The sequence below is a fragment of the Myotis myotis genome, unplaced genomic scaffold (genome assembly GCF_014108235.1).
Source record: "Myotis myotis isolate mMyoMyo1 unplaced genomic scaffold, mMyoMyo1.p scaffold_m19_p_11, whole genome shotgun sequence".
In the NCBI taxonomy this organism is placed as follows: domain Eukaryota; kingdom Metazoa; phylum Chordata; class Mammalia; order Chiroptera; family Vespertilionidae; genus Myotis; species Myotis myotis.
In genome coordinates this window covers 5,724,150-5,741,401 of record NW_023416315.1, presented here as the reverse complement: position 1 = coordinate 5,741,401, position 17,252 = coordinate 5,724,150, and the positions used below count along the sequence as shown (strand labels likewise).

At 54.3% G+C, this 17,252-nt stretch overlaps 1 protein-coding gene across 4 annotated transcripts in view; it reads left to right on the top strand.

Moving 5' to 3' along the window:
- The window catches only part of EEPD1 (endonuclease/exonuclease/phosphatase family domain containing 1), a 72,499-nt gene that overhangs the window by 31,098 nt on the left and 24,149 nt on the right, over positions 1–17,252 (top strand). For all 4 annotated transcript variants that reach the window (XM_036327324.1, XM_036327323.1, XM_036327325.1 and 1 more), the window contains one exon: positions 12,953–13,004. In XM_036327324.1, the coding sequence (XP_036183217.1) occupies positions 12,953–13,004 (52 nt within the window). The remainder of the gene's footprint in view (positions 1–12,952; positions 13,005–17,252) is intronic.

The following is a 17,252-nucleotide window of genomic DNA, read 5'->3' as shown; positions in this document are numbered from 1 at the left end:
ACGCCCTCCAGGAATGGCGAGCCTGCTCTGCACTCAGCAGTTTGCATTTTGATCTCATCAGCGTGTTCCTCTTTATAAAGTGTGAATCCTAGTGACCCGAATGCGCTGTCGGCTGGGCCTGGACCAGCGGGACCGGGTTACTCCAGTTCAGAGAGGCCCCGGGCTGGGGTGGCAGCAACGGGGTTCCCTGTGTGGCTGCGTGGGGGCGGATGGGGCTTGCTCACCCTGGCCAGGGGCAGAAGGGCCCGCCAGACTGACAGGTTCTCAGACTGAGAAAGCATTATGCCCCAGGTGGACTGGGCCTGTATCCTTCCCTTACCCTCTTCCTAGCAGCCCTTTAATTTTTATTTATTTATTTATTTTGGTTAATCCTCACCTGAGGATATTTTTCCATTGATTTTTAGAGCGAGTGGAAGGGAGGGGGAGAGACAGAGAGAAACACCAATTGGTTTCCCCCTGCACACGCCTGGAGCGGGACTGGGGATCGAGCCGGCCACCGAGGTACATGCCCTTGACCGGAATTGATCCCCAGAACCCTTCAGTCTGTGGGCCGACACTCTATCCACTGAGCCAAACCAGCGAGGGCCCTAGCAGCCCTTCTGAAAGAACAAGCAGAGTTTGCAGAATTTGGATGTTAGTATTTAGAAACACAAATGCAGCGTGTGTCACTCTCGGCATTTGGCTGGTGACAGATTTCAGGCCCTCAGCTTTGCCGTCCACGCGTGTTGGCTCCGCTGAGGTTTTATCTGCGCTGATGAATGGGAACAGCAGGTTTCAAGCTCTGAGGCTGGGCCCCGGCGTGGGTTGTGCTCTTCCCCTGGAATTGAGTGGTCAGTGGCGGCTGCCCAGGCTCTAGTCTAGGGGATAACATGGTAGAGTTTTAGAAACAGGCAGGCAGACCACCTGCCGGACCCTGTGGCCCCTACGCTGTGCCAGGGCCCGTGTTAAACACGGTTCCTCGGTAGGTGTTTCCCACGTGGCTGAGGGAGCTTACCCTCGAAGCATTTTTCCTTCCTTAGGGAAGCGGTTCTCCAAGTATGGTCCCCGGACCAGCAGCAGCACCTGAGAGCCTATTAGAAATGCAGATGCTCGCCGTGGTCTGTGTGGCTCAGTGGATAGAGCGTCCCCCCATGGACTGAAGGGTCTCTGGTTTGATTCCCGTCCAGGGCACAGTTCTTGGTTGCAGGCTCGACTCCTGGCTCCGGTTGGGGCACATGCAGGAGGCAACCAATCGATGTGTCTCTCTCACATCGATGTTTCTCTTTGTGTGTCTCTCCCTTCACCCCTTCCACTCTCTCTTTAAAAAAAAAAAATCAATGGAAAAATATCCTCAAGTAAAGAGGAACAAAAATGGAAAAAGAAGTGCAGACTCTCAGGCCACGCCCAGGAGCTCCGGCATGAGGACCTGGAGAGGGGCCATCTCTGTTTTCAAAGCCCCCCAGGCACCCAGACACACCCCGGCGCTTGGGAACCCCTCCTGAGAGGTGAGGGCACGGAGCTGGAGCTCCTGCACCCACGCCCCGGCATAGGACAGGCAGATTGGACAGCCACTCTGTGCCTCAGTGTCCCCGTCTGCAGAGTGGGGTGCTAACAGGACCTTCTGCATGGGCCGTGTGGATTGCATTAGGTAAGGAATGTTAAAACCGGGAGGCACATCCTAAGTGTTTGCTCTAGCTCGCTCAATGTCCGTTGGCTTTGATCCCTGTCTGTTTGACCCCAAGGCCACTTCCTCATTTTACTGTAGAGCAGTCCCTTAGAAATCTAATTCATTTAGTTGTTAAACCATCTCATTCTGCAAAAAAATGTGGGCTGCTCCCTAGGTTCAGGCTAGCAAGGAGGGTTTCCTCCTCATCGCCAGCTCTGGTTCCTTTGTGGGAGCGGAGCTGCTCGGAGCCCGAGAGGGATTTTAAGGCCAACTCTGAGCTGGGCATGTGCATGCCATTATCGATTAGCGATGTCTGTCCGGATGCTGGGGGCGGGGGTTCTTTCCTCCTGTTGGGGGTGGTTGTCAGGCAGCTCAGTGAGGATTTCTGATGCTTTCCTGCCACTGGGTTTCCGGGGAGGCTGAGTCACCACTGAAAACCGCAGGCCAGGGGGTTGTGTGGGCTGCGTGATCAGGGCGGATGCGTGGAGGCCGCGTGTGGTTTGTGGGCCGAGCCTGCCCAGGAGGTAACGTGCCTCTGGCCTAGGGTGTCTCTTCTGGGACTCGGGTGGCTGTGGCCATGGGGAAGGGCTGGTTAGGACCCGGACAGTCTGAACTCTGGTCACATGGCTTCCCTTCCATCATCACGACTAATAGGAGTTTTAGCCCCATTTGCAGTTCATGGAAAGGGCAGCCACACAACAGAAGTGTATCTTCTCACAGTTTGGGGACCGGGAGTCTGAAGGCAAGGGGTCTGCAGGGTGGGTTTGTCCCGGGGCCTCCGCCCTTGGCTTGCAGAAGGCCGTCCTGTCCCTGTGTCTTCCCATGGTCTTCTCCTGTGCACGTCCGTGTCCTGATTGCCTCTTACAAGGCCCCCTCATTGGGTTGGGCCACTCCAGTGGCCCTATTTTAACTTAATTACCTTTAACTCAATTACCAGGTCTCGATTACAGTCACACTTGGAGGTCCTGGGGGGTTAGGACCTCCACATGTGGATTTTAGGGGGGACACCATCTAGAGCAGCGGTTTTCAACCTGTGGGTCGCGGCCCCTTTGGCGGTCAAATGACCCTTTCACAGGGGTCACCTAAGACCATCCTGCATATCAGATATTTACATTACAATGCATAACAGTAGCAACATTACAGTTATGAAATAGCAACGAAAATAATGTTATGGTTGGGTCACAACATGAGGAACTGTATTTAAAGGGCCAGAAGGTTGAGAACCACTGCTCTAGAGGTTCAGGAGAAGAGCCCAAGGGGGCAGCAGGCCCAGCACCAGTTTACTTGTGTGTGCGTGTGTGCGTGTGCGTGTGTGCGTGTGTGTGTGTGCGTGTGTGTGTGTGCGTGTGTGTGTGCGTGTGTGCGTGTGTGTGTGCGTGTGTGTGCGTGTGTGTGTGCGTGTGTGTGCGCGTGTGTGTGTGTGCGTGTGTGTGCGTGTGTGTGTGCGTGTGTGTGTGTGCGTGTGTGTGTGCACGCGCGTGTGCGTGTGTGTGTGTGCGTGTGTGTTGTGCGCGTGTGTGTGTGCGTGTGTGTGTGTGTGTGCGTGCGTGTGTGTGTGCGTGCGTGTGTGTGCGTGCGTGTGTGTGTGCGTGTGTGCGTGCGTGTGTGCGTGTGTGTGCGTGTGTGTGTGTGCGCGTGTGTGCGCGCGTGTGTGTGTGCGCGTGTGTGTGTGTGCGTGTGTGTGTGTGCGTGTGTGTGTGTGTGCGTGTGTGTGTGCGTGTGTGTGTGTGTGTGCGTGCGTGTGTGTGTGCGTGTGTGCGTGTGTGCGTGCGTGTGTGTGTGTGTGTGTGCGTGCGTGTGTGTGTGTGTGTGCGTGTGTGTGTGTGTGTGTGTGTGAATCCTCACCGAGAATATGTTCCCATCGGTTTTTAGCGAGAGTGGAAGGGAAAGGGAGAGACAGAGAGAGAAAAAAGTGGATGTGAGAGAGACACATCGATTGGTTGCCTCTAAAGTCTGCAACCGGGGTGCGTGCCCTTGACCAGAAACGAGCCCGGGACCCCTCAATCCACAGGCCAACGTTCTGTCCACTGAGCCAAACCGGCCAGGCCCCAGCACCAGTCTGAATGGTTGGAGGTCAGGAAGGATGGGCCCGGGGAAGAGCAGTGGAGAGCAGTGTCAGCGGGCGGGGAGGGCGGGATGTCTTTAAGAGGGGACTTGGCCTCGGGTCCTGGAGAGAGAGGAGCTCCGCCGAGCAGGTGGGGTGCACGAGCGTGGCACAGACGTGTCAGAGGGAGATGGACGCGTGGCGCAGGTCAGCTGGGCTGAGGCCTCTCGGTTGGTGACACTTGACCTTTGGCAGAGTTTCCGCAGGAATCGATGTCCGGCTTGGGAAAGGCAGGTGGTACTGTCACCTTGCATCCCCACCAAGCCTCCAGAGTCTCCCCACCGAGCCCTGACCTGCAGGTCCGCTCGAGGAATTCCCCGACGTGTCCCACGTGAAGGCCATGTGGCAGTCTCCATGGACCTGGCACCTTAGTTAGCGGTCATACCCTCAGCTGGTGGTCGCGGAGTGAGGGTTCCGGGCTGGCCGCCTCTGCCGTCCTGGGAACGTGTTGGAAATGCCAGTTCTCAGGCCCGTGGCAGCCCTGCCTCAGGAGGAAACTCAGGGGTGGGCCACCCAGGTGATACTCACTGACCCCCAGCCCAGAGCCAGTGTCCTCAATCCAAAACACAGGCAGATGGTTGTGGGACAGGAACACGAAAGCCCCAGGCAGCCGAGTCCTTGCCTCCCGCCTGCTTCCCCGAAGGGCCTGTGCGGTTGTCACCTGGAGCCCTGAGCGTGGAGAGCTGGGCGGCAGAGTTAGAGGTTCCCAGGCAGCTTGTGCTGGGGAGGGGACTGGGAAGGCAGGGGCCTCCTGGGTCCTGAATCAGTGTCTTAAATTGAAGAGAAGCCGGGGAAGGAGCAGAGGGGCCTGGCTTGCAGGCCGGAGGGTAAGGTTTCGCACACAGCAGCTGGAACTCATAGCAGTGGCGTCGGGGGACCTCTGGCTTTGAAGACCAAGATGCTGCTGCTTAACAAAAACCAGCCGTGGCCCACCCGCCACCGTCCGGGTCACCGAACCCTCGTGCCCCTTGGGTGCCCCGGAGATCAAAGTGTGGCGGCAGCGGCAGCTGCTGCTGCTTGTTGGGGGCTTGGCCCCGCGCTGCAGCTCGCGGTGTGCACACAGCAGCCAGCGTGCATGCTGCAGAGGCCAGGGTTTCTCCCCCTGGGAATTCCAGGGACAGACAGACATCCAGAGACCAGCCAGGTCCCCCATGTCTGGAGCTGACTCAAAAGCCTGAGGGGGGGGAAGCCCAGATAGCCAGACTGTGGGCACAGAGCGGTGCCCGTTTGTCCCGCACCCCCTTTTTTGGTTAATCCTCATCAGAGGATGTGTTTTTCACTAATTTTTGGAGAGAGTGGAAGAAGGGAGTGGGACCTCACTCACCTTCTGAGAGCCGTACTCACGGCGCTCGGGGGCCTTGCTGCCCGGGTCCGTGTTCGTCTGTTCTGTGCTGCTGAGCAGAACAGATCCTGGGCTGTGGGTGGCTGGGCCACAGGAGAGGTCTGGTCGAGGATCTGGACGTCCTGTCCTGGGGACCCAGGGCCGGCACTGTGCCCTGATGCTGGTCCTTCTGCCCTCGGGGAGAACCTCCGGGCCTCCTGGCAGACCGCAGTCCCGCGTCCGATCGACCGGGATTCCTTTGCAGTTCGCGTGCCTGTGCAGGTGAGCCTTCCCGTGCTGCCCAAACCACAGGGGAGATGGAAGCCTCGGCTCTGGCTCTGGTGCCCCCAAATGATTTGAGCCAACTGGCAAAGCTTCCCAGACACGCTTGGTTTTAATTTTTCTCTCCGGTGAGCAGCCTCTAATCATACTCCTTCCAGCTGGCGGGCCCTACACAAAACTCTTCTGGGCAAAATATTGATAATTGTTATTTATCAAGACCGTGCGATAATGTAAAATTCCTATGCATACTGATCCAGTGTTTCCAGCGAATTCTATCCAATTAACAAAGGAGAGGGCCCTGCCCGTATTCTCGGTGGTTAGAGCGCAGCCCACGCACTGAAGAGCCAAGGGTTTGATTCCTGGTCAAGGGCATGTACCTGGATTGCAGGTTCAATCCCCGGCCCGTCTGGGGCGTGTGGGGGAGACAAGCAATCGATGTGTCTCTCTCACGTCAATGTTTCTCTCTCTCTCTCTTTCTCACTCTCTCGCTTTCTCTCTCTCTCTCTCTCTCTCTCTCTCTCTCTCTCTCTCTCTCCCTCTGTCCCTCCCTTCTTCCACTCTCTCCAGAAATCAGTGAAAAACACATCCTCTGATGAGGATTAACCAAAAAAGGGGGTGCGGGGAACGAAGGAGAGGAGTGAGTAGCACGGTTGCAGAATGTCAGCTACGTCGCTGAGGTCCTGTTGGTCGCTGACTGCCCCGCCCCAGGCCACTTCCCTCCCCACCACCCACCCGCTCTGATGAAAGGATTGAAATTGGCCAATAAAAGTCCAGTTTCTCTGGTGGTCAAGTATATGTAAATTTAAACTGCATAATAACACCTTTCCACCCTTTGGGTTAGGGAGGATTAACAAAAATTACGCAGCTCGATCCCCAGTAGCGGGGCGTGCATGTAAGGGAGCCGGTCAGAGTGTACAACGGCTGGTGGAAGCCCACTTCTACAAAGCAGTTTTGCAAAAGCTCCTTAAAATCTTGAAAACGCACATCGCCGTGGCTGCCCGGAAATTCATTGTCTGAGACAATTAAAGGTATTCGAAAAGTAGTACATGCAGAGTTTTCCACTAAAGCAGTGGTTCTCAGCCTTCCTGATGCCGCGACCCTTTAATACAGCTCTTCATGTGGTGGTGACCCCCAACCATAAAATTATTTTCGTTGCTACTTCATAACTGTAGTTTTGCTACTGTTATGAATCGTACTGTAAATATCTGATATGCAGGATGTATTATCATTGTTACAAATTGATCATAATTAAAGCATAGTGATTAATCACAAAAGCAATATGTAATTATATATGTGTTTTCCGATGGTCTTAGGTGACCCCTGAGAAAGGGTCGTTCGACTCCCAAAGGGTCTCGACCCACAGGTTGAGAACCACTGCACTAAAGTGATCATTAGTGAAAAATTTCAAACAGCCTTAATGTCCGACAGATTATTCTAGCATATAGCTATGCTTTTATCTACATATATATCTCCATTCAATTACATAAAAATACTTAATGAGATGGAATCGTGTCAATAATGACAATAATTTATAATTTAATGGCAGTTAAAAATAATAGAGCGTGTACAATATGTATAGAGTCTAAAAGGATAGATATCAAAATGTTAATGGTATTTCTAGGCAGCAAGATTGTGCTAACGTTTCTTTCATTCGTGTGTGTGTGTGTGTGTGTGCGTGTGTTCTAAATTTTCTGCAGTGGTGGGCGCTCTGTAAAGACCTTCTTATGATAACTTAAAGGAGAGATTCCTGTGAAATGTGCCCTCTGGCTTGGGCCTTTAAACAGCTCCAGCCGGAGAGCCTCGCTGGCTGCTCTGTATTACAAGCCGGGGTGAATGTTTGCTTTCCGCTGATTAATGAGGCCGCCGCCTCTGACAAAACCCAGAGGTGCATTTCTTCTGGCCCGAAAGGAAGGGCAGCCTCACAAGAGGCGAAAGGTCGGCATCCAAAGCCAGATGAGGAATCCGGGCTGGAGCACTGAGGGGGGGCCGTGCACTGTGCGAGGTAACTGTCTGATTTTCAGCGTGTCCTGAGAACAGGAACTTTTTGTCTCTCGCACGTTCAATCAATCGCTCTTCCTCTTCCCCAGAAAACGAACATAAATAAGTTCTCTAGACGGTGGCCATGAGCAGCTGAGAGCAGCAGGAATGGGCCTCGCTGGGCTTATGGGACTCTCCTTGTTACAGAAAGTTGGGTGATGGGCGGGAGGGGCCACGGCAGGGCCAGGTCTCCGGGATCGCATGTGAAGTTGAGCTTTAGGAATATGCATTTAATGGCGGCTTGACCGGCTTCAGAAACATGAGAGGGTGGGAGAGGAGGAGAGGGGAGCAGGAGGAGGGGAGACTGGTGATTCCAACCAGGTTAGAGGGGCTTCGGTAAGTGAGAGCTTAAGGGGGCGCCTGAGCGAAAGCCCTGGCGGAGAAGCATTTGGGGGGGCGGGAGGGTAGGTTGTAAGTAGCGCTGAGGGCGAGTTTCACGATGGGGTCGGGAATCTGCAGGATGTGGTTCGGTTGAAAAATCAGAGGCAGTGCTTTGAGGCCCGCCTTTGTGTGAAGTCTCATTGGAAACCAGGTCTTGGGGCTGCAGCTTGCTTTGCAGCGAGTCCAGAAGATGCTGGGCTGGCGAGTGGCTAGTAGGCGATCGGGTGTGTTATTGCAAATGGGGTGAGATGCCAACAATGATGACATGTGGGGGGTAGGTGGGGAGCTGTTCCCTGTATCGTTCTCTGCATTTTCCTGGAGGTTTGAAAATGTTCACGATTACAATATTGGGAGCAAAAAGACAGAGCAACTAGATGGCAAATCCTAAACTTGTGGACATTTATAGGGGAAAAAACAGTTGACCAGGAGTCCCCTGTGAATCCCAAAATACAAAAATACGGGGAGCAAAAAAACCAAAACTGCAACCCCAAACCCTTAATTATTGACTTGCTAGCTGGTCAGCATGCATAAAAACAAACAAATAAAACAAAACGTGTGTTGCTTACTTTCATTCTCCCAGGATTTGATGCGCATAAAGAATTTTTACATAATGCAAAAGATTAGGATGTTGGAAGGAAGCCTGGTGAGTGGAATGGGAAGAAAAGACAAGGTCACCCCTGGAAGATCGCATCCCCCAGGGCTCTGAGCACCTTCCTATGGGAGGACCACGGGCAAGTGGAGGTGCAGAGCAGATGGGGTCAGCCACAGTCTTCACCTGCGACCAGGTGAGGTCCTGCAGGAGGCGACACTGTCCCTGCAGTAGACGCAAAAGCTCATTTGACCTGGTGGTTTCTTCCACTTCCCCCAGGAAAGCCCCAGAGTAGCCAAAGAGGAGTCAGTGAAAGCCGGCGTGGCTCAGTGGTTGAGCGTCAGCTCATGAACCAGGAGGTGAGGGTTTGATTCCGGGCAGGGCACATGCCCAGGTTGTGGGCTCGATCCCCAGTGTAGGGCGTGCAGGAGGCAGCCGGCAATGATTTTCTCTCATCATGGATGTTTCTATCTCCCTCTCCCTCTCTGAAATCAATAAAGATATATTTTTTAAAAAGTGGCACCAGGTGAGGAGTGTGTTGCTGACAAAGGGCGTGCAGTGTGGGGAAGTGTTCTCAGCCTCCAGCGGGAGCCAGGCTCACTTCCACTGGCCGCTTCCCACATGGGGTCTGACCATCTTCTGCTGTTTCCTGTTAGTGTGGCCTTGTCACCTCTGACCAGTGGTTTGTGCTTGAAGAGATTTCCAGAAGAGGCTGCCCTGGTCCCACACGGAGGGTCTCCCTGGGAGCCGGGAGCTGGGGCGCCTGCCAGGGTCTCAGGAGCCTGGAGGCCGGCACTGTGTGGCCTGGAGGAGCAGGACCTGACTCGGAAATGGGTTCTCTTTGGGGTGCTTTTCCCACGTGCACAATGAAGAGCCTGCAGGGAGAGGGGGAGCCAGCCTTCACATCTGTGCACAAGCCGCTGCTGAGAACAGCTCCTGCTCTTCCTCCCGCCCACCCTGCGCCTGCACCCCCGTACCTGTCCACTAAGGCCCCTTTCCAGGGAGCCTCTCCACTTGGTGCAGAAGCTCACAGCGCCTGCCTCCGCCTCCTGGAGCGCCCTCGCCTGGCTGAGGCTGGGTTTGCTCCCCCTGAATCCCCAGCGCCCACTTGTGCCTGGTACATACCCTTACATACTAGTATTTTATCTGTGCGGTGACTGGACGGCTCCACATTGCATTGTCTGTGCAATTACTGTCGAATCTCATCCTCTAAAATGCATCACTTTGTAAATCAGTGACACTCAAAGTGCCAGACGAGGGAGTAGAGATTGATCCTGACTCGGAGAGCGTGGGTGCAGGGGGGCGTGTCACCCTGTAGACATGTTTGCGGTACTCACAGGGCTACCTCCACCTGCCTGGTCAGGGCCAGTGAGGTTCATTCAGCCTCCCCCCCGAAGCCCCCTTTCTCTTCTGCGTCTTCGGCCTTATGGTGTTTCCTCCTGCTGTCGGGGTCGGGGCCTGCCACTTCGCATTCTGTGTAGGCCTCACTGTGGCAGATGCCGCCCGCTGAGCAAGACCTCTGCCCTCAGTGCCTTTCCTCCTGTGGCTTGTCTAGCAGCCATGACTGCACACCTTCTAGGTCTTTCTAAGCGATGCCCGTCTTGACTTTAGGACTGGCCCTGCCGTCGCCATCTTTCTAAGTAAATCACTGCTTCTGTGGGATTTGCCTCTCTTCTCAAAGTCCAGCGCAGACAAAGGCATTGCAGCGCCATGCAGGAGCTGGGCTGTTCTCAGCGCGCGCTGGCCAAGCCCAGGCCACCGGCTGACATGCCCCGTGTCTCCCGGCTCTGCTGGTCCGCGTGGGGACCCAGAGGGTCTCAGGGAGACAGGCCTCCCGGGCCTGGGCCCAGGCAGCATCCCGGCTCTGGCAGCCCTGTGGGAGCCAGGACCATGCTGTGCTCGTCTAGGCCCCCCTGGCACCCGGCACCGTTTCTGACACGTAGTAGGACTCACTGTGTGTGTGGAGTTAGCGAGAGGAGGGAGGAAGGAGAGGAGGAGCCGGATTGAAATGAGAGATGAGCTTCCCTTCCAGGGCGGGACGTTAGAGGTGTCGAATGGCGTGTTTGGTAAATGGGTTTGCTGCTCCTTCACGTGTGAACTCCCTCCCAGGGGGTATCCGATGTGCTAGAAGAATCTGGTACCAGAGACGTGAAATAAAGACTCCCCGCTGGGATAGTCTCTAACCGGGTAAGAAATAACGTCAGGATATCATGTAACAGGACGCATCCGGACACACCTTAGCACTGCAGCTGCTGCGAGGAGGGAGAAAGACGAAGCAAGCATGGCTGGGAGGGAGGAAGGGAGGGGAGGTCCGTGTGACTGAGCAGAGGGAGTGCCCTGCCAGGAGCCCTGAGGTCTGTGAATTGTTGCTGCTGCTAGTGGTGGTGACTTGAAACTTCCATTGCACTTCCTGGAGTTGCTCTTAAGTAACTCATTGCATTTGCTTGGCTGGTGCTTGCCGAGTTGTGCAGAGAGATCGTTGTGCAGAGTCCTGTCAATTAAGGTGAACCTTATCGTGGATAGAACCCCTTGGGAGGGAGGCACGGGGTCCAGGAGGGGCTCCTTTCTTTCTGCTGCAGAGAGCCTGTGCAGAGAGCCCGTTGGGCGGGGGGAGGTGTTGGGGCACAGGGACCAGCGACCATAAGCAGATTAGCAGGGTGAAGAGGGAGCTGGTGACACCATCAACAGCTGACCCCTCCCTCAGCACTCTGCTGAGCTTGCTGCTTCCTCCCTGCGCGGATGAGCCCACCGTGGCTGCCTGCTCACCGTGACTCTGACCACTGCAGAAGCCACTCATCACAGAAGGGGAAGTACCTCCCCGATAAACTCCCATCCACTTCCGAAGTCTCTCACCGAGGTGCTGCCTGCGGCCTGGGCTCTGGCCCTGGACTGGAAACGGGGGGCCTGTGTCCCCCCTGCCCTCTCTCTCTCCCCTTGGCGCCTGTGCCTCGGCTGGTTCTCTGTGGGGCGCCTTCATCCCTGGCCCCTCCCCCGGCAAAGCTTACCGGCCCCTCCACCAGGAAGCCTTCCCTGACCTCAGCTGGGCCGGCTCCTCTCTGAGCCTCGGCTGTCCCCTTGGTACACTGTACGTCATATTCTGGTCTGACTATGGCCGCCCAGGGGCCGTGAGCGCCTCGTGGGCGGGGGGCAAGTCAGGGCCAGCGTGTACCCCGGTTACCCCGCACAGTGGGGCTCAATCCAGGTGCAGGGAGCCAGCGGGCCCTGAGCAGGCCTCCGTAAGCAGTGGCCTCGCTCTTTCTTGTCACCCTCCGAGGGCCGTCGGGGAAGATGGCCACTGCTCATGGCCCCGGTGTGCTTTTCTATAGTCCTCCGACTTTATTCAGGTTCTCACAAGAGGCGGCTGTCAGTTCCTTTCAGAATTTTGGGGGTGAAGTGTACATGACATAAACTTCACTCTAACTGGCACCGAATACGTGTACAGCTCAGTGGCCTGAAGCACACTCGCTTGTTGCGCTCCCATCACACCATCCGTCTTCAGGGCTGTGTCCTCATCTCAAACCAAGACTCGGTCCCCATGAGCCACTAACTCCCACCCCCGCCCCCGCCCAGGGCCCGGGAACCTCCTCCACGTTCTGTCTCTGTGAATGTGACACTCTAGCCCAGTGGTCGGCAAACTCATGAGTCCACAGAGCCAAATGTCAACAGTACAACGCTTGAAATTTCTTTTGAGAGCCAAATTTTTTAAACTTAAACTATATAGGTAGGTACATTGTTATTAACTTAGTTAGGGTACTCCTAAGGCTTAGGAAGAGCCACACTCAAGGGGCCAAAGAGCCGCATGTGGCTCGCAAGCCGCATTTTGCCGACCACGGCTCTAGGCACCTTGGAGGCGTGGGGTCACCCGGGATTTGTCTTTTGTGTCTATGTAGCTCATTTCACCTCATAATGTCCTCAAGGTTCATCCCTGTAGCACAGGCCAGAGTGTCCTTCCTGTTTTTGTTTTTGGGTGTTTTTTTCTGTTAATCCTCACCCGAGCGTATTTTTCCATTGATTTTGAGAGAGAGTGGAAGGGAGGGGGAGAGACAGAGAAAGAGAAACATCGATGTGAGAGAGACACATCGAGTGGTTGCCTCCCACACGTGCCCAGACTGGGGCTGGGATGGAGCCTGCCACCGAGGTATGTGCCCTTGACTGGCATTGAACCCGGGACTCTCAGTCCATGGGCCGACGCTCTATCCACTGAGCCAACCCGGCGAGGGCCAGCGTTGCCATCTTTGTAAAGCTGAATGATATTCCACTGCGTATGTGCCCCCCGATGGACGTTTGGTTGTTCCCGCCTGTTGACTGCTGTGAATGGGGGTGCAGACACCTGCTCGAGTCCAGGCTTTCAGCCCTTCTGGGTACCTGCCAGAAGCGGAATTGCTGGATCCGACGGTAAAGTCGCTTCCACCATTTAGAAACATGCTTAACAGCTCTGTAATGGTCATTTCAGTTCAAACCCAAGGCCACCATCGTATGAGGGGAGGTGACGTAGAAATGCGGCTGAAATTTCAGCCTTTTGCCCTGTGACCTGCCTGATGCCCGCTGACATGAAATGGTTTGTTTTCAAGTGTGGTTTTAATTTTCTTACAGCATCAAGCTTCTCGCTGTGCAAGAACTCCTTGACAGAGATGCCCTGGACAAGGTAAATGTTTTGTTCTTCCTACCCCACACCCACACCAAAAACAAACAAACCTGCAACTCCCTGCCATCAGAGAGGGAGTTGGCTGCAAGGCTGGGCTGTTTCTTGTATCCTGACAGTTAGTGCATCATGAAAAATTGTAGTCAAAACCCCCCATGTTGTTCCTATGCTGCTAACACGTGTAGACCGCGCCTTCGGGGCTGTGTGAGGGCAGAGGCTCCCGCGTGGGCCGTGCTCTGGGGCAGCCGCCGTGCTCCGGACCCCACCCGAGTGCCAGGGTCCGTGACAGCCACTCCCCTGCATCCCTGCTGTGCGTCATCCTCTGGGCTAGTGGATGGTAAAACCGAGGCCCAGCGAGGCGATGAGCTAAGTGGCGGAGGAAGGAATCAAATCCCGTGGTTCCATTTCGAAAGCTGATGCTTTTTCTAATTCCTAGACCAGTTCATGAGTTCGAGGCCCTTTTTGGGCTACTTCTAAGGAATGGGGAACCCCCTCCCTGCCTCAAACCAAGGTTTGCACTGTGCCCTGGAAGAGATACCCGTGTACCTTGGCTTTTAGGTTTGTCAAGACACAGCTGGGACCCTTGGCCGGTTGGGGGTTTGAGGTCTGTGTGTGAGGTGGGTGGGGCTCCCAAAAGCAGGCTGGGCAGGTGCCAAGGGGGTCAGGCTCTCCAGTGCCACTCACAGACCCCAGACGCACACCCCGCTGCTCTCCTCAGGAGCTTAGGCCTCTTCTAACTATGTGATTACAGGTAGTAATTAGAATACATACTGTCAACAGAAGAGGAAGTGGTTAGAGCCCAGCCAGCATGGCTCGGTGGTTGGCGTCGACCTATGAACCAGGAGGTCATGGTTCGATTCCCAGTCAGAGCCCATGCAGGCTTGATCCCCAGTGGTGGGTGTGCGGGAAGCAGCCGATCAATGATTCTCTCCATCATTGATGTTTCTATCTCTCTCTCCCTCTCCCTTCCTCTTTGAAATCAATACAATTATTTTTTAAAGTGGTTAGAGAGATAAGCACTGACGTGATATTTTATTCATAGAATTGTTTGGATTAGTGGATGGCAGGTTGACACTGAAGCAAATTAAGTTTTTAGGCATCAAGCCGTGATGTGAGGGAGAGGGTGGGGGACCCGGGCTCAGGCTCTGAATCTCACATCCCATCAGCCTCGTTTCCATTCTGGGTAGAGCAAGGAGCGTGCTGCCTGCCCGAGCTCAGAGGCGGCAGGACACCCGGATGAGTGGGTGTAGCGGAAGGGCTTTCTAGCTGCCAAGGCACTCAGGCCGTATTAATTCTTAATTACATATGAATTCTTAATGTGCACCCAGCCACAAGGCGCACTAGGTCCAGGAGTGCATGAAGCCTCTCTGGATGGGCTTGAAACTTTGAAAAAGTTACGTCTCCTAAAACAAGCCTCTTCTCAGTAGTCACTGCACTTCCTGGTTTTACTTCTGACTAAAAACAAAAAAACACAACAGACCAAGCTGGTAAACACGCGGAGGCCGGAAAACACCAGCAGGAAATCATCGGCCAGGTCTTTGGAGCTGTGTTACTATCCGATCTGGGGGGCCGCACAGAGAAGCCCACCTGGGGAGCCAAGGGCTGCGGGGTCCGGCCGAGAAGGGGGCTGCTTGGGGCGGGGCGCACAGTGTGGCTCAGATAGGCTCTTTCCTCACTGTGTTATTTTGGGGTTGCTAATCCTCTCTGTGCTTCGGTTTCCCAGTCTGTAGAGTGGAAATCCTTGTAATCCCCAGCCCACGGAGGTCTTGAAAAGGCTAAATAGACAGTCGACATGATCTCCCCTGGCTCTGACTGACCCCCCCAAAGTTAGCTGCTGCTCCTGTGCCTTCTCCTTCCTCCTCCCCCTCCTCCCTCTTCCTCACCAGGTCTGGCCGTGGCTTTGTACTGTTCCCTGTCTCCATACATGACTGGCAGACAGCTTTCCACGACGGTCTGAATGGGCACGGGCCCGCGTCCTTCTTCCTTCTTTTGTGTGGTGTGCGCGTCAGTTCAGTCGCTCGCACTGCTGGCCTCTGTGGCGCTCTCTGCGTGCCAGGCAGGTAGCTGACACTTCAGAGAAGTCCAGAGGCAGCCAGTGGACATGCGCGTGGTGGCCAGCTGCATGTGAGTGGCAGGTGGAAGATGACAGGAACCTCAGGACTTACAGGTGCTTATCCACCTGGACAAGTGGGGGACCCACCAGGAAAAGCTCTTGGTAACTCGGAGAGCGGTGCTTCCGGAGCCTGGCCTGCAGACCAGCAGCCTCGGAAGCAGTTAGAAATGCAGACTCTCGGGCCCCGCCCAGACCCCCGCCTAGGAACCAGGAGGTCACAGTTCACTTCTCGGTCAGGGCACATGCCCAGGCTGCGGGCTCGATCCCCAGGAGGGAGCGTGCAGGAGGCAGCCGATCCATGACTCTCTCTCATCATTGATGTTTCTGTCTCTCTCTCTCCTGCTCCCTTCCTCCCTGAAATCAATGAAAATATTTTAACAATAAGCTATAAACCCTGCAGCTAATCATCTTAAGTCTGTCTACCAATTTCTTGTTTAAAAAAATAAAACTTTTAGACCCACAAGAGGGTGGTTTAAATCGCATAAATGTCAGGACCCGTGGCATCCTCTGAGGACGCCTTTTGGACCCGAAGGGCTTTTGTCAAACATCCCTCAGGTGCCAGAGCAAGGACCTGCTCTGAGAAGGAAGCTGCCCTCCGGCCGTTCTCTCTGCTTTAAGGGCAAGACGCTTTTGTTTTCCTGAACTGAAGTCACACAGACTTCGTTCCCAGGCTTTATAAACAGGCCCACCTAATGCCTTTCAAACAGGGCATTGCATGAAAGGAAATAAAAATATTGGTACAGCTTGATTTAGTAAGATCATTTTTCAACGGCCCTTTCAACCCTCTTCCTGCAAAGCTGCAAACAATAGCTTGGCCGTGGCCTCCAGCTGGAGGTCACCCTCCCCCGAAGGGCCAGAGGGCAGAGCACTGGCCCACCCAGCCCTCAACCTGCCTGACTCATGGCCATTTGCCGGGAGCCAGTCCATGCTTGCTGTTTCAAGGGACCTGGCATATATGGCATACTGTTCTTAATATGTTTGCTCACCTTCTTGGCACTATGTGTTTTAACCAAGGTCTCTGAGAAAGGTTGTTTCCCCAGGTAGGGATTTTCCCCTGAAGTTAGGGAGGGAATAAAACCTCTTAACTAAGTGCCAGGTGGGTAATTAATCACTTTAACTACGAACAATCATGCTTAAGCTACATAATCTTTACTCCCTGGAATGGAGATAAGAAACGCCCTAACCTTTGTAATAGAGATTGATAGGATTGAATCAACTGGTATAAATACAGATGTAATAAGACAGCAAGACACAGAACTTAGAATACGGAACCAAGAGAGACAGAACCGAGGCACAGAACCTACACAGAACGTTCTCTAGAGACAGAAGAACTTCGCTGGAGAGAACATGGCAAAAGATCCTGGATTGAACCTGACTACAGAAATTGGCAAGAGAACCTGACTAGAACCTGGTGACTGAACCTGGCTGGAGAACCTGGACAGAACCTGGCTGGAGAACCTAGCGAGGGAACATGGCCACAGAACCTGGCTGGAGATCCTAAGCAGAACTTCGCTGGAGATCCAGACCAGAACTTGGCTGGAGATCCTGGCTAGAGATCCTGGCTAGGCTGCTGATCAACTGAACACTGCCTCCATGTCATTCCTTCTTTGCCGACTCCGTCCACACCTTTGGGGACCCCTGGACCCGCTGGGGTTGGACCCCGGCATCTGGCGCCCGAACAGGGACCCCTAGGTAAGCCCCACTCTCGGGATGGATAGGACTCCACCGTAGGAAGAGGGTGGATAGTCTTCGCCAACTCCGTCCACACCTTTGGGAACCCCTGGAACAGGATTCCCCTAGGTAAGCCCCCTCCATTGAGAACCCCCACACTCGGGACGGATAGGACTCCACCAGGGTGCTACAGACCCCCCTATAGAAGATAAGTAGGGTAAGAAGGTGGATAGTACAGAACTTAGATTGAGAAGATGTGCCATACTGAGTCCAAAGAAAGAAGACTCTGTATTGATCTTTAGATTAAGAAGATGTGCCATACTGAGTCTAAAGAAAAAAGACTCTGTATTGATCTTTTAACATATACGCTTGCTAGCAGAGGAATTAAGGTTACTCCCAGTCAGACAGAACGTTTTATACAAGAAATATGTCCATGCTTTTCTGAGGAAGGAAAGGTAAATGTAATG